The sequence below is a fragment of the Orcinus orca genome, chromosome 2 (genome assembly GCF_937001465.1).
Source record: "Orcinus orca chromosome 2, mOrcOrc1.1, whole genome shotgun sequence".
Lineage (NCBI taxonomy): Eukaryota > Metazoa > Chordata > Mammalia > Artiodactyla > Delphinidae > Orcinus > Orcinus orca.
This window is the reverse complement of record NC_064560.1, coordinates 140,661,983-140,683,350: the sequence shown is the minus strand read 5'-3', so window position 1 is coordinate 140,683,350 and position 21,368 is coordinate 140,661,983. Positions and strand designations below refer to the sequence as shown.

The 21,368-nt window shown below is 38.0% G+C and overlaps 1 protein-coding gene across 1 annotated transcript in view; it reads right to left on the bottom strand.

The window, feature by feature from the left end:
- TTC6 (tetratricopeptide repeat domain 6) overlaps nucleotides 1-21,368 on the bottom strand; it is a 210,962-nt gene that overhangs the window by 43,020 nt on the left and 146,574 nt on the right. Inside the window, exons 14-16 of the mRNA XM_049705957.1 lie at nucleotides 20,815-20,987; nucleotides 18,971-19,107; nucleotides 299-468 (exon numbers count right to left, since the gene is read on the bottom strand). Of these exons, the coding sequence (XP_049561914.1) occupies nucleotides 299-468; nucleotides 18,971-19,107; nucleotides 20,815-20,987 (480 nt within the window). The remainder of the gene's footprint in view (nucleotides 1-298; nucleotides 469-18,970; nucleotides 19,108-20,814; nucleotides 20,988-21,368) is intronic.

The window sequence follows — 21,368 nt, the reverse complement described above, 5'->3', positions numbered from 1 at the left end:
GAACTTCATATATAGAAAGAGATTTCTTTGATATGATGTTCTCTCTGTCACAGTTGTACACACGTAAACACACACACACTCATACACACTAAAAGGGAATATTAGAAACACTTTTAGCTAAATTATTGTAGCTTTAAGTATAAATAAATATATATGCTATATAAATATATATAAGTATATAAATGTATAACAATATACATATTACATTAGTCATCCCACATTAGTATCCTACTCCATGAAAGTGAGCTGCTGAACCTCAGATTAAATTCCCATGTATTTGCCATTAAAGGTGAAGTACCTGAAACACTATAATCCTGCAGTGCTCTAAGAGGGTTACTCTTCCTAAATAAGCAGGCTCTGTAATACAATGCTAACCAGTTATTAGGATCTAAGTGAATTGCAGTAGAAAGATCTTGAGTTGCTTGCTTATAAAAGTGCTGTTTAAAATATACTCTCCCTCGGTATGTCCTAGAAAAAGTAAAAAATTCATTTTAACATGTACTGCAAAATATAAATTTTCTCTTTTGGGCAAACTTATACAACTACTTTTATATTTGAATAACAACTTGTGATTATTTCTCTTTGCTTCCCAGGAAAGTTTAGTCATAATGTTAATAGCAAAAAGGATATGGACAATTTATAAATAAATATGTAAATATATAATAAAATACTTTATTATTATATGTATAAATAAATATATAAATATATAATAAAATACTTTATGCTTGTTGATAATATTATATGTTAATTATATATATGCTTAATAATTATATTATATTTCTTACATTTATCAGAGAGGTGTGTCAATAAAATAAATGAGGCACCCAAGATACACTGAAGATACACCCCCAAAAATGGGAGGCAGCTCTATCTGCAAGGGTAAAAGCTATTGTATCAGTTTTATGAGTTGAATTCTATCTCCATTAACTTCTGACTTCAATTTCGAAATTTTCATTGACCTATATCAACTCTGAAAATCTCATCTTCGATCACTTAATAATGTAAAACAAATCAGTCTTTACAGCTAAAATTAAAAAGACCATTAAGGAAAAACAGGAAGAAAGCTAGTAGGTTGCCTGCTCTGAAGAAGTTAAATCCAGGGGGAGGAAAATAGATGTTCAAGAAGGTTATAGTATGAAAACAATGGTAATTTGGAAAAAAGAGTACAGCAAGTAACAGAGGTCTTTCAAAAGCACTAAGCATCCTAAGACTTAGGATATTTTATCGTGGAACAAAATTTTTTTTTACCCCACATATAAGAAATGTCTTATGTAGTTTCTAATGAATATAAGAATCTTACATTTATTTTTAATAATTTCTGATTGCTAAAGACTATTACTAATTATTTCTAAGTATATATATGATTCTGAACTTAAAATTTTACAGAATAAAGCATTACTAATATTTTTTGTAGGATTCCATTAAGTCATGTCAATTCCTCAAACACACTGACTTCTGCATCCATTCCTTCTTTCATTTCTACCGCCTCAATACTGAAGACCCTCATCAGATCACATCTGGGCTACTACTTTATTCCATTCTTATCTCTAGCGTGATGAGATTTGATCATCAGCTAATAAAGATCACTTTTCTCAAAAACTTTCAACAGCCCCCTATTGACAATGGGATAAGGCTGAATTCTCTTAAAAAGGCATATAAGGCCTCCCATAAGATAACACCACATTATAACACCTTGAATTAACCTTCTGTTCTTCTCCAACTAATCTGATGCCTTCCTGCAAGTAATCCCCCTTTAAGTCAAGAAGTAGACAACCAGAATAGAACAATAACTAGGGATGAATTTTTAAAGAGCTTCAAAAAAGTTTGCCCTCTCTTCAAATGGCTGCAAGCTGAGATAATTCTAGAAGTAAGTTATTTCAAACTTTCAAAGAACAAAAATTATCCAATTCTAAAGACATGTTTCTAAGAAAAGAAAAAGATGAAAGACTTAATTCATTTTGAGAAAGTAGCCAAATCCTGAAATCAAAATCTGACTATGAAATTAGTGAACAATCTTACTATGAATATAGATGAAAAACTCTTGAAGAAAGTAAAGACAAAGCAAATTCAGTATTGTTTAATAATATTCTATCTAAAAATATATGACGGCCAAGAGGCATTTATCCTTCAAAATTAGAAAGCCTATTACCATGAAATTCTTATACATAGATCATAGGAAAAAAATTTAAACAGGAATAAAGAGATACTCCCTTGAAATAATTAAAGAATAAATGGCTCAAAAATTACAACTGTGATGTTTCTTGGTAAAAGTCAAAGGCATTTTCATTAAGTTCAAAAGATGAAGATTCTTATTAAGTTAAAGTTGATGCAATGATAAAATGAGTTGGGAAATTAGAGTAGAGCAAAACAGGTAGAACAGGGAACTCTGAAACTCCACCTTTCCACAAAAGCAATGAATAAGCGGGCAAACACTGTCAGAAGCAATTAAAGAATTAAGAATCTAATCAAAAACTTAGAATCACCAGGGTAATACTTAATAAAGGAGGAAAAGCTGCAGAATTTTGGTAAGAGAGCTCTGTGGTGTTCTAACTCACCCTATTTCCCTCCCCAACTTCCCAGACACATGGTGGCCTTGCAGAAAACGACCTGCATTCCTGATGCAGGTTACTAGTACCAGAGGGAACAATACAAATCTTATTCTCAAAGAACTGTAGCTGTGTAGTTTTGACCTGTCTGGTGGATCACTGAAAGACTGGCTCAAATGTTTCCCTTTGTTTTGACTGCCTTAGAGCTTTCCCAGGGCTGATGTGACTTCCTGGATGGTATTTATCAAAGTCATTTAAAGGCAAACGTATTAGCTGCTGCCACTTGGGGCAAGGGATAACAGCTGGGGCAGGCAATAGTCAAACCAAAAACCCTTGTAAGAAAGAAGGTGGAGAGAGTTCCGGGAAGATGGCGGAAGAGTAAGACGCGGAGATCACCTTCCTCCCCACAGATACACCAGAAATACATCTACGCGTGGAACAACTCCTACGGAGCACCTACTGAACGCTGGCAGAAGACCTCAGACCTCCCAAAAGGCAAGGAACCCCCCACGTACCTGGTTAGGGCAAAAGAAAAAACTAAACAGAGACAAAAGGATAGGGACGGGTCCTGCACCAGCGGGAGAGAGCTGTGAAGGAGGAAAAGTGTCCACACACTAGGAAGCCCCTTCGCGGGTGGAGACTTCGGGAGGCGGAGTGGGGGAGCTTGGGAGCCGCGGAGGAGAGCACAGCAACAGGGGTGCGGAGGGCAAAGCGGACAGATTCCAGCGCAGAGGATCGGGCCGACCGGAACTCACCAGCCGAGAGGCTTTTCTGCTCGCCCGCCGGGGCGGGCGGGACTGGGAGCTGAGGCTCCGGCTTTTGTCGGAGCGCCGGGAGAGGACTGAGGTTGGCGGCGTGAACACAGCCTGCAGGGCGTTAGTGCACCGCGGCTAGCCGGGAGAGAGTCCGGGGAAAAGTCTGGACCTGCCGAAGAGGCAAGAGACTTTTACGTCCCTCTTTGTTTCCTGGTGCACGAGGAGAGGGGATTAAGAACGCTGCTTGAGAGAGCTCCAGGGACGGGCGCGAGCCGCGGCTAAAAGTGCGGAGCCCAGAGACAGACATGAGACGCTAAGTCCGCTGCTGCCGCCACCGGGAGGCCTGTGTGCGAACACAGGTCACTAGCCGCACGCCCTTCCGGGGAGCCTGTGCAGCCCGCCACTGCCAGGCTCCCGGGATCCAGGGACAACTCGCCCGGGAGATCGCACGGCGCGCCTCAGGCTGCAACGTCACGCCGGCCTCTGCCGCTGCAGGCCCACCCCACACTCCGTGACCCTCCCTACCCCCCGGCCTGAGTGAGCCAGAGCCTCCGAATCAGCGGCTCCTTTAACCCCGTCCTGTCTGAGCAAAGAACAGACGCCCTCCGGCGACCTACACGCACAGGCGGGGCCAAATCCAAAGCTGAGCCCCTGGGAGCTGTGAGAACAAAGAAGAGAAAGGGAAATCTCTCCCAGCAGCCTCAGAAGCAGCGGATTAAAGCTCCACAATCAACTTGATATACCCTGCATCTGTGGAATACCTGAATAGTCAAGGAATCATCCCAAATTAAGGAGCCCTGTGGATGAAAGGCTCTTGGTGCTGCAGCCAGGAGTCAGTGCTGTGCCTCTGAGGTGGGAGAGCCAACTTCAGGACACTGGTCCACAAGAGGCCTCCCAGCTGCACATAATATCAAACAGCAAAAATCTCCGAGAGATCTCCATCTCAACGCCAGCACCCAGCTTCACTCAACGACCAGCAAGCTACAGTGCTGGACATCCTATGCCAAACAACTAGCAAGACACGAACACAACCCCACCCATTAGCAGAGAGGCTGCCCAAAATCATAATAAGTCTACAGACACCCCAAAACACACCACCAGACGTGGACCTGCCCACCAGAAAGACAAGATCCAGCTTCATCCACCAGAACACAGGCACTAGTACCCTCCACCAGGAAGCCTACACAACCCACTGAACCAACCTTAGCCACTGGGGACAGACACAAAAAACAACAGGAACTACGAACCTTCAGCCTGCAAAAAAGGAGACCACAAACACAGTAAGATAAGCAAAATGAAAAGACAGAAAAACACACAGCAGATGAAGGAGCAAGATAAAAACCCACCAGACCTAACAAATGAAGAGGAAATAGGCAGTCTACCGGAAAAAGAATTCAGAATAATGATAGTAAGGTTGATCTGAAATCTTGGAGATAGAATGGACAATAGAATGGACAAAATGCAAGAATCAGTTAACAAGGACCTAGAAGAACTAAAGATGAAACAGGCAACGATGAACAACACAATAAATGAAATTAAAAGTACTCTAGATGGGATCAATAGCAGAATAACTGAGGCAGAAGAACGGATAAGTGACCTGGAAGATAAAATAGTGGAAATAACTACTGCAGAGCAGAATAAAGAAAAAAGAATGAAAAGAACTGAGGACAGTCTCAGAGACCTCTGGGACAACATTAAACGCACCAACATTCGAATTATAGGGGTTCCAGAAGAAGAAGAGAAAAAGAAAGGGACTGAGAAAATATTTGAAGAGATTATAGTTGAAAACTTCCCTAATATGGGAAAGGAAATAGTTAATCAAGTCCAGGAAGCACAGAGAGTCCCATACAGGATAAATCCAAGGAGAAATACGCCAAGACACATATTAATCAAACTGTCAAAAATTAAATACAAAGAAAACATATTAAAAGCAGCAAGGGAAAAACAACAAATAACACACAAGGGAATCCCCATAAGGTTAACAGCTGATCTTTCAGCAGAAACTCTGCAAGCCAGAAGGGAGTGGCAGGACATATTGAAAGTGTTGAAGGAGAAAAACCTGCAACCAAGATTACTCTACCCAGCAAGGATCTCATTCAGATTTGATGGAGAAATTAAAACCTTTACAGACAAGCAAAAGCTGAGAGAGTTCAGCACCACCAAACCAGCTCTACAACAACTGCTAAAGGAACTTCTCTAGGCAAGAAACACAAAAGAAGGAAAAGACCTACAATAACAAACCCCAAACAATTAAGAAAATGGGAATGGGAACACACATATCGATAATTACCTTAAATGTAAATGGACTAAATGCTCCCACCAAAAGACACAGATTGGCTGAATGGATACAAAAACAAGACCCATATATTTGCTGTCTACAAGAGACCCACTTCAGACCTAGAGACACATACAGACTGAAAGTAAGGGGATGGAAAAAGGTATTTCATGCAAATGGAAACCAAAAGAAAGCTGGAGTAGCAATTCTCATATAAGTTATATATATATATATATATATATATGTAGTTTGCTTGAGTGCAGTGTTTTTTGTTTTCTGTACTGAATTCATTAGCATGGGTCGGTATAAAATTTAGCATAGGTCAATATGTAATTTGTAAACTAATAAGGTCTTAAAAGTGAGGAATTAAGTCTTTTAAATTTAATTATTTATTGTAAAGAGCAGAATAGCATACATAAACAGGTGCCTAAGGAAAACTTGTATTCTAATATGGAACTCTCATGAACACCTTTTTTTTTTTTTTTCTTCTAACGGTATGATAGTAGGCCATTTGATTATTTTTATGGCTTTAACTTTACAACAATGAAATATTCGTAAATTTTAAAAAGTATTTTTCTTTATTTGATGCGGGTGGGATACTGGAGAAATGAAAGGTCAAACATCTATTGAGGAATCCATACTTGTCTATATATTGTGTACTTTTATTTCAAGAACTGATTTAAAATTCCTAAAAGGATGCTATAATAAGTTATTATGCCATTTTACAGACTGAATTAAGTGAATTTCAGGGAGGTATGAAACTTGCCTAAGGCTATCCAGCTACCAAGCGGTAGAAGTGAGAATTAAATCCAGGTATACCTATTAAAAAAAAAAAAAAAAAAAAAAAAAGAAGGCGAGGGCAGCACCAGGGTATGGGGTTGTTAGTTTTATAGGGGTGAGTAATTTCATACGCTGATGAGTGGGAGGAGTATTCCAGCTATTTTGGGGAAGGGGTGGGGATTTCTAGGAATTGAGCCACCGCCCACTTTTTGACCTTTATGGTCATCCTTGGAACTGTCGTGGCACCTGTGGGTGTGTCGCTTAGCTTGCTGATGTGTTACAATGAGTGTATACTGAGGCTCAAGGTCTAGTGGAAGTAGACTCGTCCGCCATCTTGGACCTATTTTGTTCTAATCAGTTTATGTTGTGTCCTCGGGCTATGTAATTCTTTTAAAGGTTGTGCCCTGCCCCCTTTCCTCCTGTTTCATATTGAATATATAATATTTACCAGAGTATGTTTTAATAATTAATACATGATATATTGTATAATTAATTTATATATCATATATATAATGATATCTATAGGTATTTGTTCTAATAAGTCATTAAAAATAAATGAATATTCAAAAAAAAAAAAAAGAATGCTTAAGACAGGAATAAAGACACAGACCTACTAGAGAATGGACTTGAGGATATGGGGAGTGGGTAGGGTAAGCTGTGACAAAGCGCGAGAGAGGCATGGACATATATACACTACCAAACGTAAAATAGATAGCTAGTGGGAAGCAGCCGCATAGCACAGGGAGATCAGCTTGGTGCTTTGTAACCGCCTGGAGGGGTGGGATAGGGAGGGTGGGAGGGAGGGAGATGCAAGAGGGAAGAGATATGAGAACATATGTATATGTATAACTGATTCACTTTGTTATGAAGCAGAAACTAACACACCATTGTAAAGCAATTATACTCCAATAAAGATGTAATAAAAAAAAAATAAAAAGATAAAAAAAAAAAAAAAGAAAGAAGGTGGAGAAGGAGATACCAGGGGGATGAGGGCTTTAGAAAGTTTCTGCATATTTTAGGGAATCTAAAAGGCCACATGCAAACCCAAGGCTGAAAGCATGCACAGAAAAGACCTACAAAGACCCTTAGCTTTCACCTCTGGTTAATTCAGGCTCTGTGCAAGTAGGACATGAAAGCCAAGGCACTGAAGTTGTCTGGATAAGCATTCAGGGAGTGCCCCAAAAGAGAGTCAATCTGCAAAGACTGAGAGAGTTTTTTTGTTTGTTTCGTTGGTTGGTTTCGTTGGAATCTCAGTCAAATCACTAGCTAACCTCCAAGATAACAGAACACAGACTTCAGTGGCCACACATGACAAAGAATACAGACTTACAAAATCTGTTCAGAAAAGTCACTAAACAAACTACACGAACGACAAGAAGCAGCAACAAAAAACACTTAAAGAGGAGGAGGTGAATATGATATCCAAAGGTGCCACATAATAATATTCAAAGTGACTACTTTTCAACAAACAATTACAAGTAATGCAAAGGAAGAAGAAAATATGGCCCATTCACAGGATAAAAAGAAAAAAATAGAAACCATCCTTGAGGAAGCCCAGACATTGGACAAAGACTTAAAATCAACTGTCTTAAAATCAACTTAAAAACTTTAAATAAACTATCTTTGGGAAACCCATGGCGGTCCAGTGGTTAGGACTCGGCGCTTTCACTGCCAGGGCGCAGGTTCGATCCCTGGTCAGGGAACTAACATCCTGCAAGCCATTTGGCCCAGCCAAAAACAAAAAACAAAACAAAACAAAACAACCCACAAAACTATCTTAAATATGTTCATATAGCTAAAAGAAACCATAAAGAACTAAAGAAAACTAGGAGAATGATGTCTCAACACATAGAGAGTATCAATAAAGATACTGATAGATAGAACTAGATTGATAGATAGAGAAATTATTGAAAAAAAGGAACCAAATAGAAATTCTGGAGTTGAAAACTACAAAAACGAATGAAAATTCACTAGGTTTCAACAACAGATTTGAGAAGGCAAAAGAAAAATTCAGGAAACTTGAAGTAAGGTCAATTCAGATTATCCAGCCTGAGAAGCAGAAAGAAAAACAGAGTGAAAAAAAAAACAAAAAAAGGCTAAGGGACCTCTGGAACACCATCAAGCATACCAACATATGCATACATTGCAAGTCACAAAAGGAAAGGAGATAGTAAAGGAGCAGAAATGACATTTGAAAAAGTAATGGTTGAAAGCTTCCCAAATTTGATGAAAGAAATGAGTCTATACAACCAAGAAGCTCAATGATTCCATAAATTCGAAGAAATGTAGAGGCACCTTATAATCAACCTGGTGAAAGCCACAGACAAAGAAAGAATCTTGAAAGCAGTATGAGAGAAGCAACTCATCATGTACTTGGAATACTTGGAATATTCATCAATAGATGAATAGCTGATTTCTCATTCAAAATCACGGCCAGAAAGATCATGACTCACTGAATAGTCTATGAATCATAAACACAATAAGTAAAAAGAAAACCACTCTTAGGCACAATATACCAAAACTGCTGAAATCCAAGGACAAGAAGGGCTTCCCTGGTGGCACAGTGGTTAAGAATCTGCCTGCCAATGCAGGGAACACAGGTTCGAGCCCTGGTCAGGGAAGATCCCACATGCCACAGCGCAACTAGGCCCATGTGCCACGACTACTGAGCCTGCGCTCAGGAGCCTGTGAGTCACAACTACTGAGCCCGCATGCCACAACTACTGAAGCCCACACTCCTAGAGCCTGTGCTTCACAACAAGAGAAGCCACCGCAATGAGAAGCCCATGCACATCAACGAAGAGTAGCCCCCGATTGCCACAACTAGAGAAAAGCCCTCGCACTGCAATGAAGACCCAACACAGCCATAAATAAATAAATAAATAAATAAAATTTTAAAAACAAAGACAATGAGAAAAGTTTAAAAGCAACCAAAGGAAAACGACACATTACTTTCAAAGGCATTGACTAACCACTGATTTTTTCACTTAAAAAAAAAAAGGAATCTATATGACACTGCATTGCAATATGTTCAAAGTGCTAAAAGAAAATAAATGCCAAGGGAGGACCTTCAAGATGGCAGAGGAGTAAGACATAGAGATGACCTTCCTTCCCACAAATACATCAAAAATACATCTACATGTGGAACAACTCCTACAGAACACCTACTGGCAGAAGACCTCAGACTTCCCAAAAGGCAAGAAAATCCCTACGTACCTGCGTAGGGCAAAAGAAATAAGAAAAAACAGAGACAAAAGAATAGGGATGGGACCCACACCTCTGGGAGGGAGCTGTGAAGGAGGAGAAGTTTCCACACACTAGGAAGCCCCTTCGCGGGCGGAGACAGGGTGTGCGCAGGGGGGAAGCTTCGGAGCCGTGGAGGAGAGCACAGCAACAGGGGTGCAGAAGGCAAAGCAGAGAGATTCCCGCACAGAGGATCGGGGCCAACCAGCAGTCACCAGCCTGAGAGGCTTGTCTGCTCACCTGCTGGGATGGGTGAGGGCTGGCAGCTGAGGCTCGGGCGTCAGAGGGCAGATCCCAGGGAGAGGACTGGGGTTGGCTGCGTGAACACAGCCTGAAGGGGGCTAATGCACCACAGCTAGCCGGGAGAGAATCTGGGAGAAAGTCTGGAAATGCCTAAGAAGCAAGAGACAATTGTTTCAGGGTGCGCGAGGATTGGGGATTCAGAGCATCCCCTAAACGAGCTTCAGAGACAGGCGTGAGCTGCAGCTTTCAGCGCAGACACCAGAGACAGGCATGAAACGCTAAGGCTGCTGCTGCAGCCACCAGGAAGCCTGTGTGTAAGCACAGGTCACTATCCACACCTCTCCTCCCGGGAGCCTGTGCAGCCCGTCACTGCCAGGGTCCCGGGACAATTTCCCTGGGAGAACACACACCATGCCTCAGGCTGTTGCAACGTCAGGCCAGCCTCTGTAGCTGCAGGCTCACCCTGCATTCTGTACCCCTCCCTCCCCACAGCCTGAGTGAGACAGAGCCTCCTAGTCAGCCGCTCCTTTAACCCCCTCCTGTCTGGGTGAAGAGAAGACGTCAGAGGGCAACCTACATGCAAGGGCAGGGCCAAATCCAAAGCTGAACCCCAGGAGCTGTGCAAACAAAGAAGAGAAAGGAAAATTTCTCCGTGCAGCCTCAGGAGCAGAGGATTAAATCTCCACAATCAACTTGATGTACCTGCACCTGTGAAATAACTGAATAGACAACAAATCCTCCCAACATTGAGGTGGTGGACTTTGGGAGCAACTGTGGACTTGAGGTTTGCTATATGTGACTGACTAGTTTCTGATATATAAGTTTATATCAGTTTAAATTTTAGATCTTTTTATCATTGTTGGATTTGTTTATTGGTTTGGTTGCTCTCTTCTTTTTTTATTACCTTTAAAATTTTTTATTCTAATATTTTAAATTTTTTTATTTTATTTATTTATTTATTTTCTTCTCCCTTTTCTTCTGAGCTGTGTGGCTGACAGGGTCTTGGTGCTCTGGCCGGGTGTCAGGCCTGAGCTTCTGAGGTGGGAGAGCTGAGTTCAGAACATTGGACCACCAGAGACCTCCTGGCTCCATGTAATATTGATCCGCAAGAGCTCTCCCAGAAATCTCCATCACAACACTAAGAGGCAGCTCCACTCAACAACCAGCAAGATACAGTGCTGGAGAACCCACAGCAAACAACTTTCAAGACAGGAAGACAAACCACCCATTTGCAGAGAGGCTGTGTAAAATCATACTAGGGGCACAGACACTCCAAAAGAGACCACAGGAGGCGGTCCTGCACACCAGAAAGACTAGATCCAGCCTCATCCACCAGAACACAGGCACCAGTCCCCTCCACGAGGAAACCCACACAACCCACTGAAGCAAGCTTACCCACTGGGGGCAGACACCAAAAACAACGGGAATTACTAACATGCAGCCTGTGAAAAGGAGACCCCAAACACAGTAAGTCAAGCAAAATGAGAAGACAGAGAAATACACAGCAGATGAAGGAGCAAAGTAAAAACCCAACAAACCAAACAAATGAAGAGGAAATACGCAGTCTACCTGAAAAACAATTCAGAGTAGTGATAGTAAAGATTATCCAAAATCCTGGAAATAGAATGGAGAAAATAAAAGAAACGTTTAACAAGGACCTAGAAGAACTAAAGAGCAAAGAAACAATGATGAACAACACAATAAATGAAATTAAAAATTCTCTAGAAGGAATCAGTAGCAGAATAACTGAGGCAGAAGAACGCATAACTGACCTGGAAGATAAAATAGTGGAAATAACTACCACAGAGTAAAATAAAGAAAAAAGAATGAAAATAATTGAGGACAGTCTCACAGACTTCTGGGACAACATTAAACGCACCAACATTCAAATTATAGGGGTCCCAGAAGAAGAAGAGGAAAAGAAAGAGACTGAGGAAATATTTGAAGAAATTATACTTGAACACTTCCCTAATATGGGAAAGGAAATAGCCAATCAAGTCCAGAAAGGGCAGAGAGTCCCATACAGGATAAATCCAAGGAGAAACATGCCAAGACACATATTAATCAAACTATCAAAAATTAAATACAAAGAAAAAATATTAAAATCAGCAAGGGAAAAGCAACAAATACCATACAAGGGAATCTCCATAAGATTAACAGCTGATCTTTCTGCAGACACTCTGCAAGCCTGAAGGGAGTGGTGGGACATATTTAAAGTGGTGAAGGGGAAAAACCTACAACCAAGATTACTCTACCCAGCAAGGATCTCATTCAGATTTGATGGAGCAATTAAAACCTTTACAGACAAGCAAAAGCTAAGAGAATTCAGCACTACCAAACCAGCTTAACAACAAATGCTAAAGGAACTTCTCTAGGCAGGAAGCGCAAGAGAAGGAAAAGACCTACAATAACAAACCCAAAACAATTAAGAAAATGGTAATAGGGACATACATATCGATAATTAACTTAAATGTAAATGGATTAAATGCTCCAACTAAAAGACATAGACTGGCTGAATGGATAACAAAAACAAGACCTTTATGTATGCTGTCTACAAGAGACCAACTTCAGACATAGGGACACATACAGACCGAAAGTGAGGGGATGGAAAAACATACTCCATGCAACTGGAAATCAAAAGAAAGCTGGAGAAGCAATTCTCATAGCAGACAAAATAGACTTTGAAATAAAGACTATTACAAGAGACAGAGAAGGACACTACATAATGATCAAGTGATCAATCGAAGAAGATATAAAAATTGTAAATCTTTATGCACCCAACATAGGAGCACCTCAATACATAAGGCAAATGCTAACAGCCATAAAAGAGAAAATCGACAGTAACACAATCATAGTAGGGGACTTTAACACCACACATTCACCAATGGACAGATCAACCAAAATGAAAATGAATAAGGAAACACAAGTTTTAAATGACACATTAAACAAGATGGACTTAATTGATATTTATAGGACATTCCATCCAAAAAGAACAGAATACACTTTCTTCTCAAGTTCTCATGGAACATTCTCCAGGACAGATCATATCTTGAGTCACAAATCAAGCCTTGGTAAATTTAATAAAACTAAAAACGTATCAAGTATCTTTTCTGACCACAACGCTATGAGACTAGATATCAATTTCAGGAAAAAAAATCTGTAAAAAATACAAATACATGGAGGCTAAACAATACACTACTAAATAACCAAGAGATCACTGAAGAAATCAAAGCGGAAATCAAAAAATACCTAGAAACAAATGACAATGAAAACGCGATGGCCCAAAACCTATGGGATGCAGCAAAAGCAGTTCTAAGAGTGAAGTTTATAGCAATACAATCCTGCCTCAAGAAACAAGAAAAATCTCAAATAAACAACTATTCTTACACCTAAAGCAATTAGAGAAAGAAGAACAACAGCAATAAAAAAAAACCATAGTTAGCTGAAGGAAAGAAATCATAAAGTTCAGATCAGAAATAAATGAAAAAGATGAAGGAAATGATAGCAAAGATCAATAAACCTAAAAGCTGGTACTTTGAGAAGGTAAACAAAATTGATAAGCCATTAGCCGGACTCATCAAGAAACAAAGGGAGGGGCTTCCCTGGTGGCGCATTGGTTAAGAATCCGCCTGCCAATGCAGGGGACACGGGCTCGATCCTTAGTCCGGGAGGTTCCCACATGCCACAGAGCAGCTAAGCCTATGTGCCACAACTACTGAAGCCTGCACGCCTAGAGCCCATGCTCCGCCACAAGAGAAGCCACCACAGTGAGAAGCCCACGTGCAGCAATGAAAACAAATGCAGCCAAAAATAAATAAATAAATAGATTTTTTTTAAAAAAAGAAACAAAGGGAGAAGACTCAGATCAACAGAATGATAAATGCAAAAGGAGAATATCACACTGCAGAAATACAAAGGATCATGAGAGATTACTATAAGTGACTATATGCCAATAAAATGGACAATGTGGAAGAAATGGACAAATTCTTAGAAAAGTACAACCTTCCAAGACTGAACCAGGAAGAAATAGAAAATATAAAGAGACCCATTACAGCACTGAAATTGAAGTTGTGATTAAATATCTTCCAACAAACAAAAGCCCAGGACCAGATGGCTTCACAGGCAAATTCTATCAAACATTTAGAGAAGAGCGAACACCTATCCTTCTCAAACCTTCCATAATATAGCAGAGGGAGAAACACTCCCAAACTCATTCTAAGAGGCCACCAACACCCTGATACCAAAACCAGACAAAGATGTCACAAAGAAAGAAAACTACAGGCCAATATCACTGATGAACATAGATGAAAAAACCCTCAACAAAATACTAGCAGACAGAATCCAGCAGCAAATAAAAAGGATCATACATCAGGTTCAAGTGGGTTTATCCCAGGAATGCAAGGATTCTTCAATATATCCAAATCAATAAATGTGATGCACTATATTAATGAACTGCAGGATGAAAACCATATGATAATCTCAATAGATGCAGAAAAAGCTTTTGACAAAATTCAACACCCATTTATGATAAAAACTCTCCAGAAAGTAGGCATAGAGGGACCTTTCCTCAACATAATAAAGGCATATATGACAAACCCACAGCCAACATTGTTCTCAATGGTGAAAAACTGAAACCATTTCCACTAAGATCAGGAACAAGACAAGGTTGTCCACTCTCACCACTATTATTCAACATAGTTTTGGAAGTTTTAGCCACAGCAATCAGAGACAAAAAAGAAATAAAAGGAACCCAAATCAGAAAAGCAGAAGTAAAACTGTCACTGTTTGCAGATGACATGATACTATACATAGAGAATCCTAAAGATGCTACCAGAAAACTACTAGAACTAATCAATGAATTTGGTAAAGTAGCAGGATACAAAATTAATGCACAGAAATCTCTTGCAGTCCTACACACTAATGATGAAAAATCTGAAAGAGAAATTATGGAAACACTCCCATTTACCATTGCAACAAAAAGAATAAAATACCTAGATATAAACCTACCTAAGGAGACAAAAGACCTGTATGCAGAAAATTATAAGACACTGATGAAAGAAATTAAAGATGATACAAACAGATGGAGAGATATACCATATTCTTGGATTGGAAGAATCAACATTGTGAAAATGACTCTACTACCCAAAGCATTCTACAGATTCAATACAATCCCTATCAGACTACCAATGAAATTTTTCACAGAACTAGAACAAAAAAATTCACAGTTTGTATGGAAACACAAAAGATCCTGAATACCCAAAGCAATCTTGAGAAAGAAAAACAGAGCTGGAGGAATCAGGCTCCTGGACTTCCGAGTACACTCCAAATCTACAATAATCAAGACAGTATGGTACTGGCACAAAAAGAGAAATATTGATTAATGGAACAGGATAGAAAGCCCAGAGATAAACCCAGGCATCTATGGTGAACTTATCTTTGATAAAGGAGGGAAAAATATACAATGGAGAAAAGACAGCCTCTTCAATAAGTGGTGCTGGGAAAGCTGGACAGCTACATGTTAAAGCATGAAATTAGAACACTCCCTAACACCATACACAAAAGTAAACTCAAAATGGATTAAAGACCTAAATGTAAGGCCAAACACTATAAAACTCTTGGAGGAAAACATAGGCAGAACACTCTATGACATAAATCACACCAAGATCCTTTTTGATCCACCTCCTAGAGAAATGGAAATTAAAACAAAAACAAACAAATGGGACTTAATTAAACTTAAAAGCTTTTGCACAGCAAAGGAAATCATAAACAAGATGAAAAGACAACCCTCAGAATGGGAGAAAATATTTGCAAACAAAGCAACTGACAAAGGATTAATCTCCAAAATATACAAGCAGCTCATGCAGCTCAATATCAAAAAACAAACAACCCAATCCAAACATGGGCAGCAGACCTAAATAGACATTTCTCCAAAGAAGATATATAGATTGCCAACAAACACATGAAAGGATGCTCAACATCACTAATCAGTAGAGAAATGCAACTCAAAACTACAATGAAGTATCACATCACACCAGTCAGAATGGCCATCATCAAAAAGTCTACAAACAATAAATGCTGGAGAGGGTGTGGAGAAAAGGGAACCCTCTTGCGCTGTTGGTGGGAATGTAAATTGATACAGCCACTATGTTGAATAGTATGGAGGTTCCTTAAAAAACTAAAAATAGAACTGTAATACGACCCAGCAATCCCACTACTGGGCATATACCCTGAGAGAACCATAATGCAAAAAGAGTCATGTACCAAAATGCTCATTGCAGCTCTATTTACAATAGCCAGGACATGGAAGCAACCTAAGTGTCCAACAGACGAATGGATAAAGAAGATGTGGCACATATACAATGGAATATTACTTAGCCATAAAAAGAAACGAAATTGATTTATTTGTAGTGAGGTGGATGGACCTAGAGTCTGTCATACAGAGTGAAGTAAGTCAGAAAGAGAAAAACAAACAATGTACGCTAACACATATATATGGAATCTAAAAAAAAAGAAAATGGTTATGAAGAACCTAGGGGCAGGATGGGAATAAAGACGCAGACCTACTAGAGAATGGACTTGAGGACACAGGGAAGGGGAAGGGGAAGCTGGGACAAAGTGAGAGAGTGGCATGGACATATATACACTACCAAACGTAAAATAGATAGCTAGTGGGAAACAGCCACATAGCACAGGGAGATCAGCTCAGTGCTTTGTGACCACCTAGAGGGGTGGGATAGGGAGGGTAAGAGGGAGGGAGATGCAAGAGGGAGGAGATATGGGGATATATGTATATGTATAGTTGATTCACTTTGTTATAAAGCAGAAACTAACACACCATTGTAAAGCAATTATACTCGAATAAAGATGTTTTTAAAAATAATTAATTAATTAATTTTAAAAAAGAAAAAGATATGAAAAAGACTTCTTTACACAAACTATGAAACATTACTGACCAAAAGGAATGAAGACCTAAAGAAACAGAATGTACCGTATGCATACATGAAAAGACTAAAAATTGTTAGGATGTCAATTTCCCCCTACTGCTCTATAAATTCATTGCAACCCCAATCAAAATACAAAGGAATTGCCACAGAAGTTGACCTGCTGATTCTGTTCGGTTAAACCGTATGAAATTTTACTATTTTGATATATAAAGAAGTCAATTTTCATATAGTTTAACCCAACTCAATGTGTTTGGAAATGCAAAAAAGCCAAGGAATGCTCTGACAATTTTGACAGATCAAAAGAACTGTTCTACTGGATTTCAAGACTTATTATGAAACTATAGTGTTTAAGGCAGCATAGTATTGGTGCAAAGATAGATTTTTTTTAAGACCCGCAAAATAGAAAAAGAGACTGAGAAATAGATCCACCCATACATGGATCTTCATTTCCTACAAAGCTAACACTGCAAAGCGATGGTAAAGGCACAGGGTTTTTATTAAATGTTGCTTGGAAAATTGAACATGCATGCAGAAAAAGTGGAATTTGTTTCCCTACTTCACATCATATACAAAAATTGATTCTAGGTGCACTGTAAATCTAACTTTAAAAGCAAAACAATAAACCTTCTAGAAGATCAGACAGGAGAATTCTACATGACACAAAAGTAGGAAAAACTTACTTATAGTACAAAAAAAAGCACTAACCTTAAAGAAAAACGTTACTAAATCAGACTATGTTTCATTTTAAAACTTTGTTTACCAAAAGACAATTATTTAAGGAGTGCAGTGACAATCTGGAGGAGGAAAAAAATGTGCTGTAAATATAACCAACAAAGGGCCCATATCAAGAATATGTAATAGTTCATACAAATCAATAAGAAAAAAGACCAACAACCCAAAAGTCATCAATGACAAAAAAGAAAATCCAAATGGTTAAGAAAATTTTGAAAATGAATAATCATGTTGGTAATGAAGAAAATGAAAATTCAAACTAAATGAGATAATACTACACACCCACTAGGATGGCTACAACTTGAAAGTTATAATAGTACCCAGTACTGGTGTGGAGTATACTGCTGGTAGTACAACCAGTTTGTAAAATTAGTTTGGCCCTACAGCTGAACAATTGCATACCCTATGTACCATATGTTCTACTCCTACTTGTGCATCCAACATAAATGAGTATATGTGTGTCATGTACAAGAAAGTTGAAGGAAACAGTATTTGTGATCATCAAAAATTAGAAACACTCAACTGTCCATCAACAGTAGGATGGATAAGTAAACTGCAATATATTCATGTAACTGAATACTATACAAAAATTAAAAGGAGAAAACTACAGCCACATGCAATAGTATATAATATTCAATGAAATAAGTTAGAATTGAAAGAAAACTACCTTATGATTCTCTTTATATAAAGTTCAAAAAAAACAGGCAAAACTAAACCAAGAATGTTTAGGGACACATACTTACGTGTTGAAACTATAAAGAAATACAAGTCAGGACAGTGGTTACCTTCTCAGGAAGGCAAAGGCACAAGAGGGTGCTAGTAAAGTTGTTTCTTGACCTGATAATGGTTACACGAGCATTTACATTGTGATAAGTCATTAAGCTGTATGTTTGTACTTTGTATACTTTTTTTGGATGCTTGCTGTATTTTTCTATAAAAATGTTAATGTTAAACAAAAACTGTGAGTGAAGAGATGAATAGGTATGGCTACATACACATTTTAAGCCTCTTCAAAACAAAACTTAGATGAAAAGAAAAGCAACAAAATGGAAACTGTATTATGCACAATAAGGTTGGAAGAGCAAAGTTTAATATCCCAGTTACAATAAGATAGCACAGAAATCTATATGAACAGTTCTCTGTACTGAATGAATACAAAGTATATGAAAAGAAATCCAAAGAAACAAAATATAGGTCAATACTTCAAAAACTGATAATGTAACTAGTATTCAGGAAATGCAAATGAAACAATTCTAAATTATCATTTCATGCCATTTAAGTTAAACTACCCACTACTCTTAGGGTATAGGTAAAGATTTTCCTTCACTAGTAGCACTAAAAATCGATTCACTACTTTTAAAGGGCTGTCTGATGTATTTCAAGAAATTTTCTTTCCTGAGAATGTATTTCAAAAAAAAAACATTCAAAAACCATATCTAAAATAATTCTCACCTTGCTTGAGAATTTTGGGGATCTATATTTAACAAGGTTGTAAAATCCTCTTCAGCTGCAATCCAGTTTTCATTTTCATAGTAGAACATCCCACGTTTAAATAATGCATCTGTTCTTCTGGGATCATAAAAGATACACTACACGGGGGTGTGGAGGGGAGGCACAAAAACATATCACATAATGAAAAAAAAAAAACAAGAAAAGTATATAATCCTATAGCAAATTAAATGGACTAAAACCATGTTTTTAACTTCAGATTACATAAAAACAAACTACTTTAAGATGCCAGAACTTTCAGATTTGCATTTGAAGACCATGCCTTTAGGAAGTCCATTTGTCATCAAATTCTAGAAAGTGGAGGTTTTATTAAAAAAAAACAAAAACAAAACCCAGCACATACAAGAAGCCAAGGTTTCTGCCCACTAAAATTTTTATTAATAAAACCTCATAAGTAATTGTTCAGCTAGAGTAGGGTTATATTGGATCTATCATAGCATTTTATTCCAATTAAAGACAATATATATTAGATCACATCAAGGCCGATTCAATGAAATTAAATATGGATTAATTTAGTCCCTAAAATGGTGAAAAGAAATGAATTGGTATTGGCATGGTTCATTCATTTCACATTGATATACAAGGCAACAGAGTAACGAGACTAAATCATTGTAAACTCAGTTGTGAAGTTCCTTGCCTATTGATAGTGGGGAGAAAAATGAAGCACAAAGATTATGAAGTATTTTTAAAACAGGGAAAAAAGAACCTCTAAAGATTCTGAAGTTTGTTTGACCTCAAGTTGCTGCATTAGTCAATCTTTAAACTATTGGTGCTACTAGATAAAGGAAATGATCAGAAAAGATATTTTAATAATTTTAATATCTTCAAAAGAGATTTGTGGTAACTTCTAGACAAGAAGTTACCAAAACTTATAATATTCTCTTGAAGCAAAAGTCAAGTATGTGGCTAACCATCATAGATTAAGAAACAGGGCAGTTGGGAACATGAAAAGCTAAATTATTTCAATAACATCTAAGTTCTCAATTGTACTAAGAACTAATAATTTAAAGTCAGGAGTTCATGGTTACAATTCTGCCGCAATCAGTGGAATAGCTGCCTGATTCTAGCCTCAAAATACAGTTCAGCTAAAATTCACTTCCTCAAGGGAATTCTCTGATATCCCCCAACCAAACATAAATTGCCTCCCATAATCTTTATTTCCATCATAGCATTCATCACAATTTGTAATTATATATTAGTGTGTATATTTATTTCTTTAATATCTGTCCTTTAAATTATAGGCTCCATGTAAGCATGAAACATGTCTGTTTTATTCACCAAGATTTATCCACTACATTACACTACACAGTGCCTTAGCCAATAAATATTGTGAGTAAATGAATGAATGAATGAATGAGCCAGTGAGCACAGCTTTCTTTTAAAGCAGATAGGTTTGCTGCAGAAGAGAATCAGCTACGTCTCAAGAGTTAAGAAGCAGAAAATGATTTTCTCCATTGTTTGAAAGAAAGAAGCAATCTTCAAAGGTTTCTTTATTCACTGCTTCATAGTCCAAGAGAAGAGAGCTGGAAAAGTCAAGTCCCCCTCAAAGTTGCCTCTTGCCTCAATGCTCCCACACCTGAATCAGATGTAAATCCATCCATTCAAAAAAATCATTGACATACTGTTAATATCAATCCCAGTAACGAATGTTCTAGGGCCTAATCTAAAATAAACTAATTTTGATTATATAACATATGAAAGAATTTCAACAATTTGCTGTAATATTAGGATGAGAATATCATGCTCTAAAATATATAAATGGCAGAATTATATGTGATACAGCTTACTTTAGTAAAGTCATCAAAGGCCAGTACTTTGTTTTCTACTTCGTACATCTCACCCCTCCTGAAATATGTATCAGCATCCATGGGCTTGCACTTAATTGCTTGAGTATAATTTACAATTGCCAAAGTACTGTCTTTTTTTCCTCTGAAAATTTCTGCCCTTGAAATATATGCCTCTAAAGAAAATTAAAAAGGTAAAATTTAGTGTTACAGTCCTAAATTTTTAAAGACGAATCCTTCACCCTCCAAAAATGTAGTCTTAGAATAATGTATCTCTATTATACTTTCTTTGCCATTTAACTTAAGATTTGTTTTTTATTTCAACAATGCAAAATTTGTTCTCAAAGCCTGGATAAATGTTTATGGGTAAAAGTGTTTTCAATTTCAATATGAAATAACAAAAATTAACTTTTCTTTTTTGTATATCTGAAATGTTTCATAATCCTTTAACGTTCATAGTAAAAAGTTATATTTTGATTGTACAAAACCTTATGGACTTTTAGCAGAGATCAGCATAGATTTAAAAAAAACACTTATTAAGCTCATGTTATATTCTA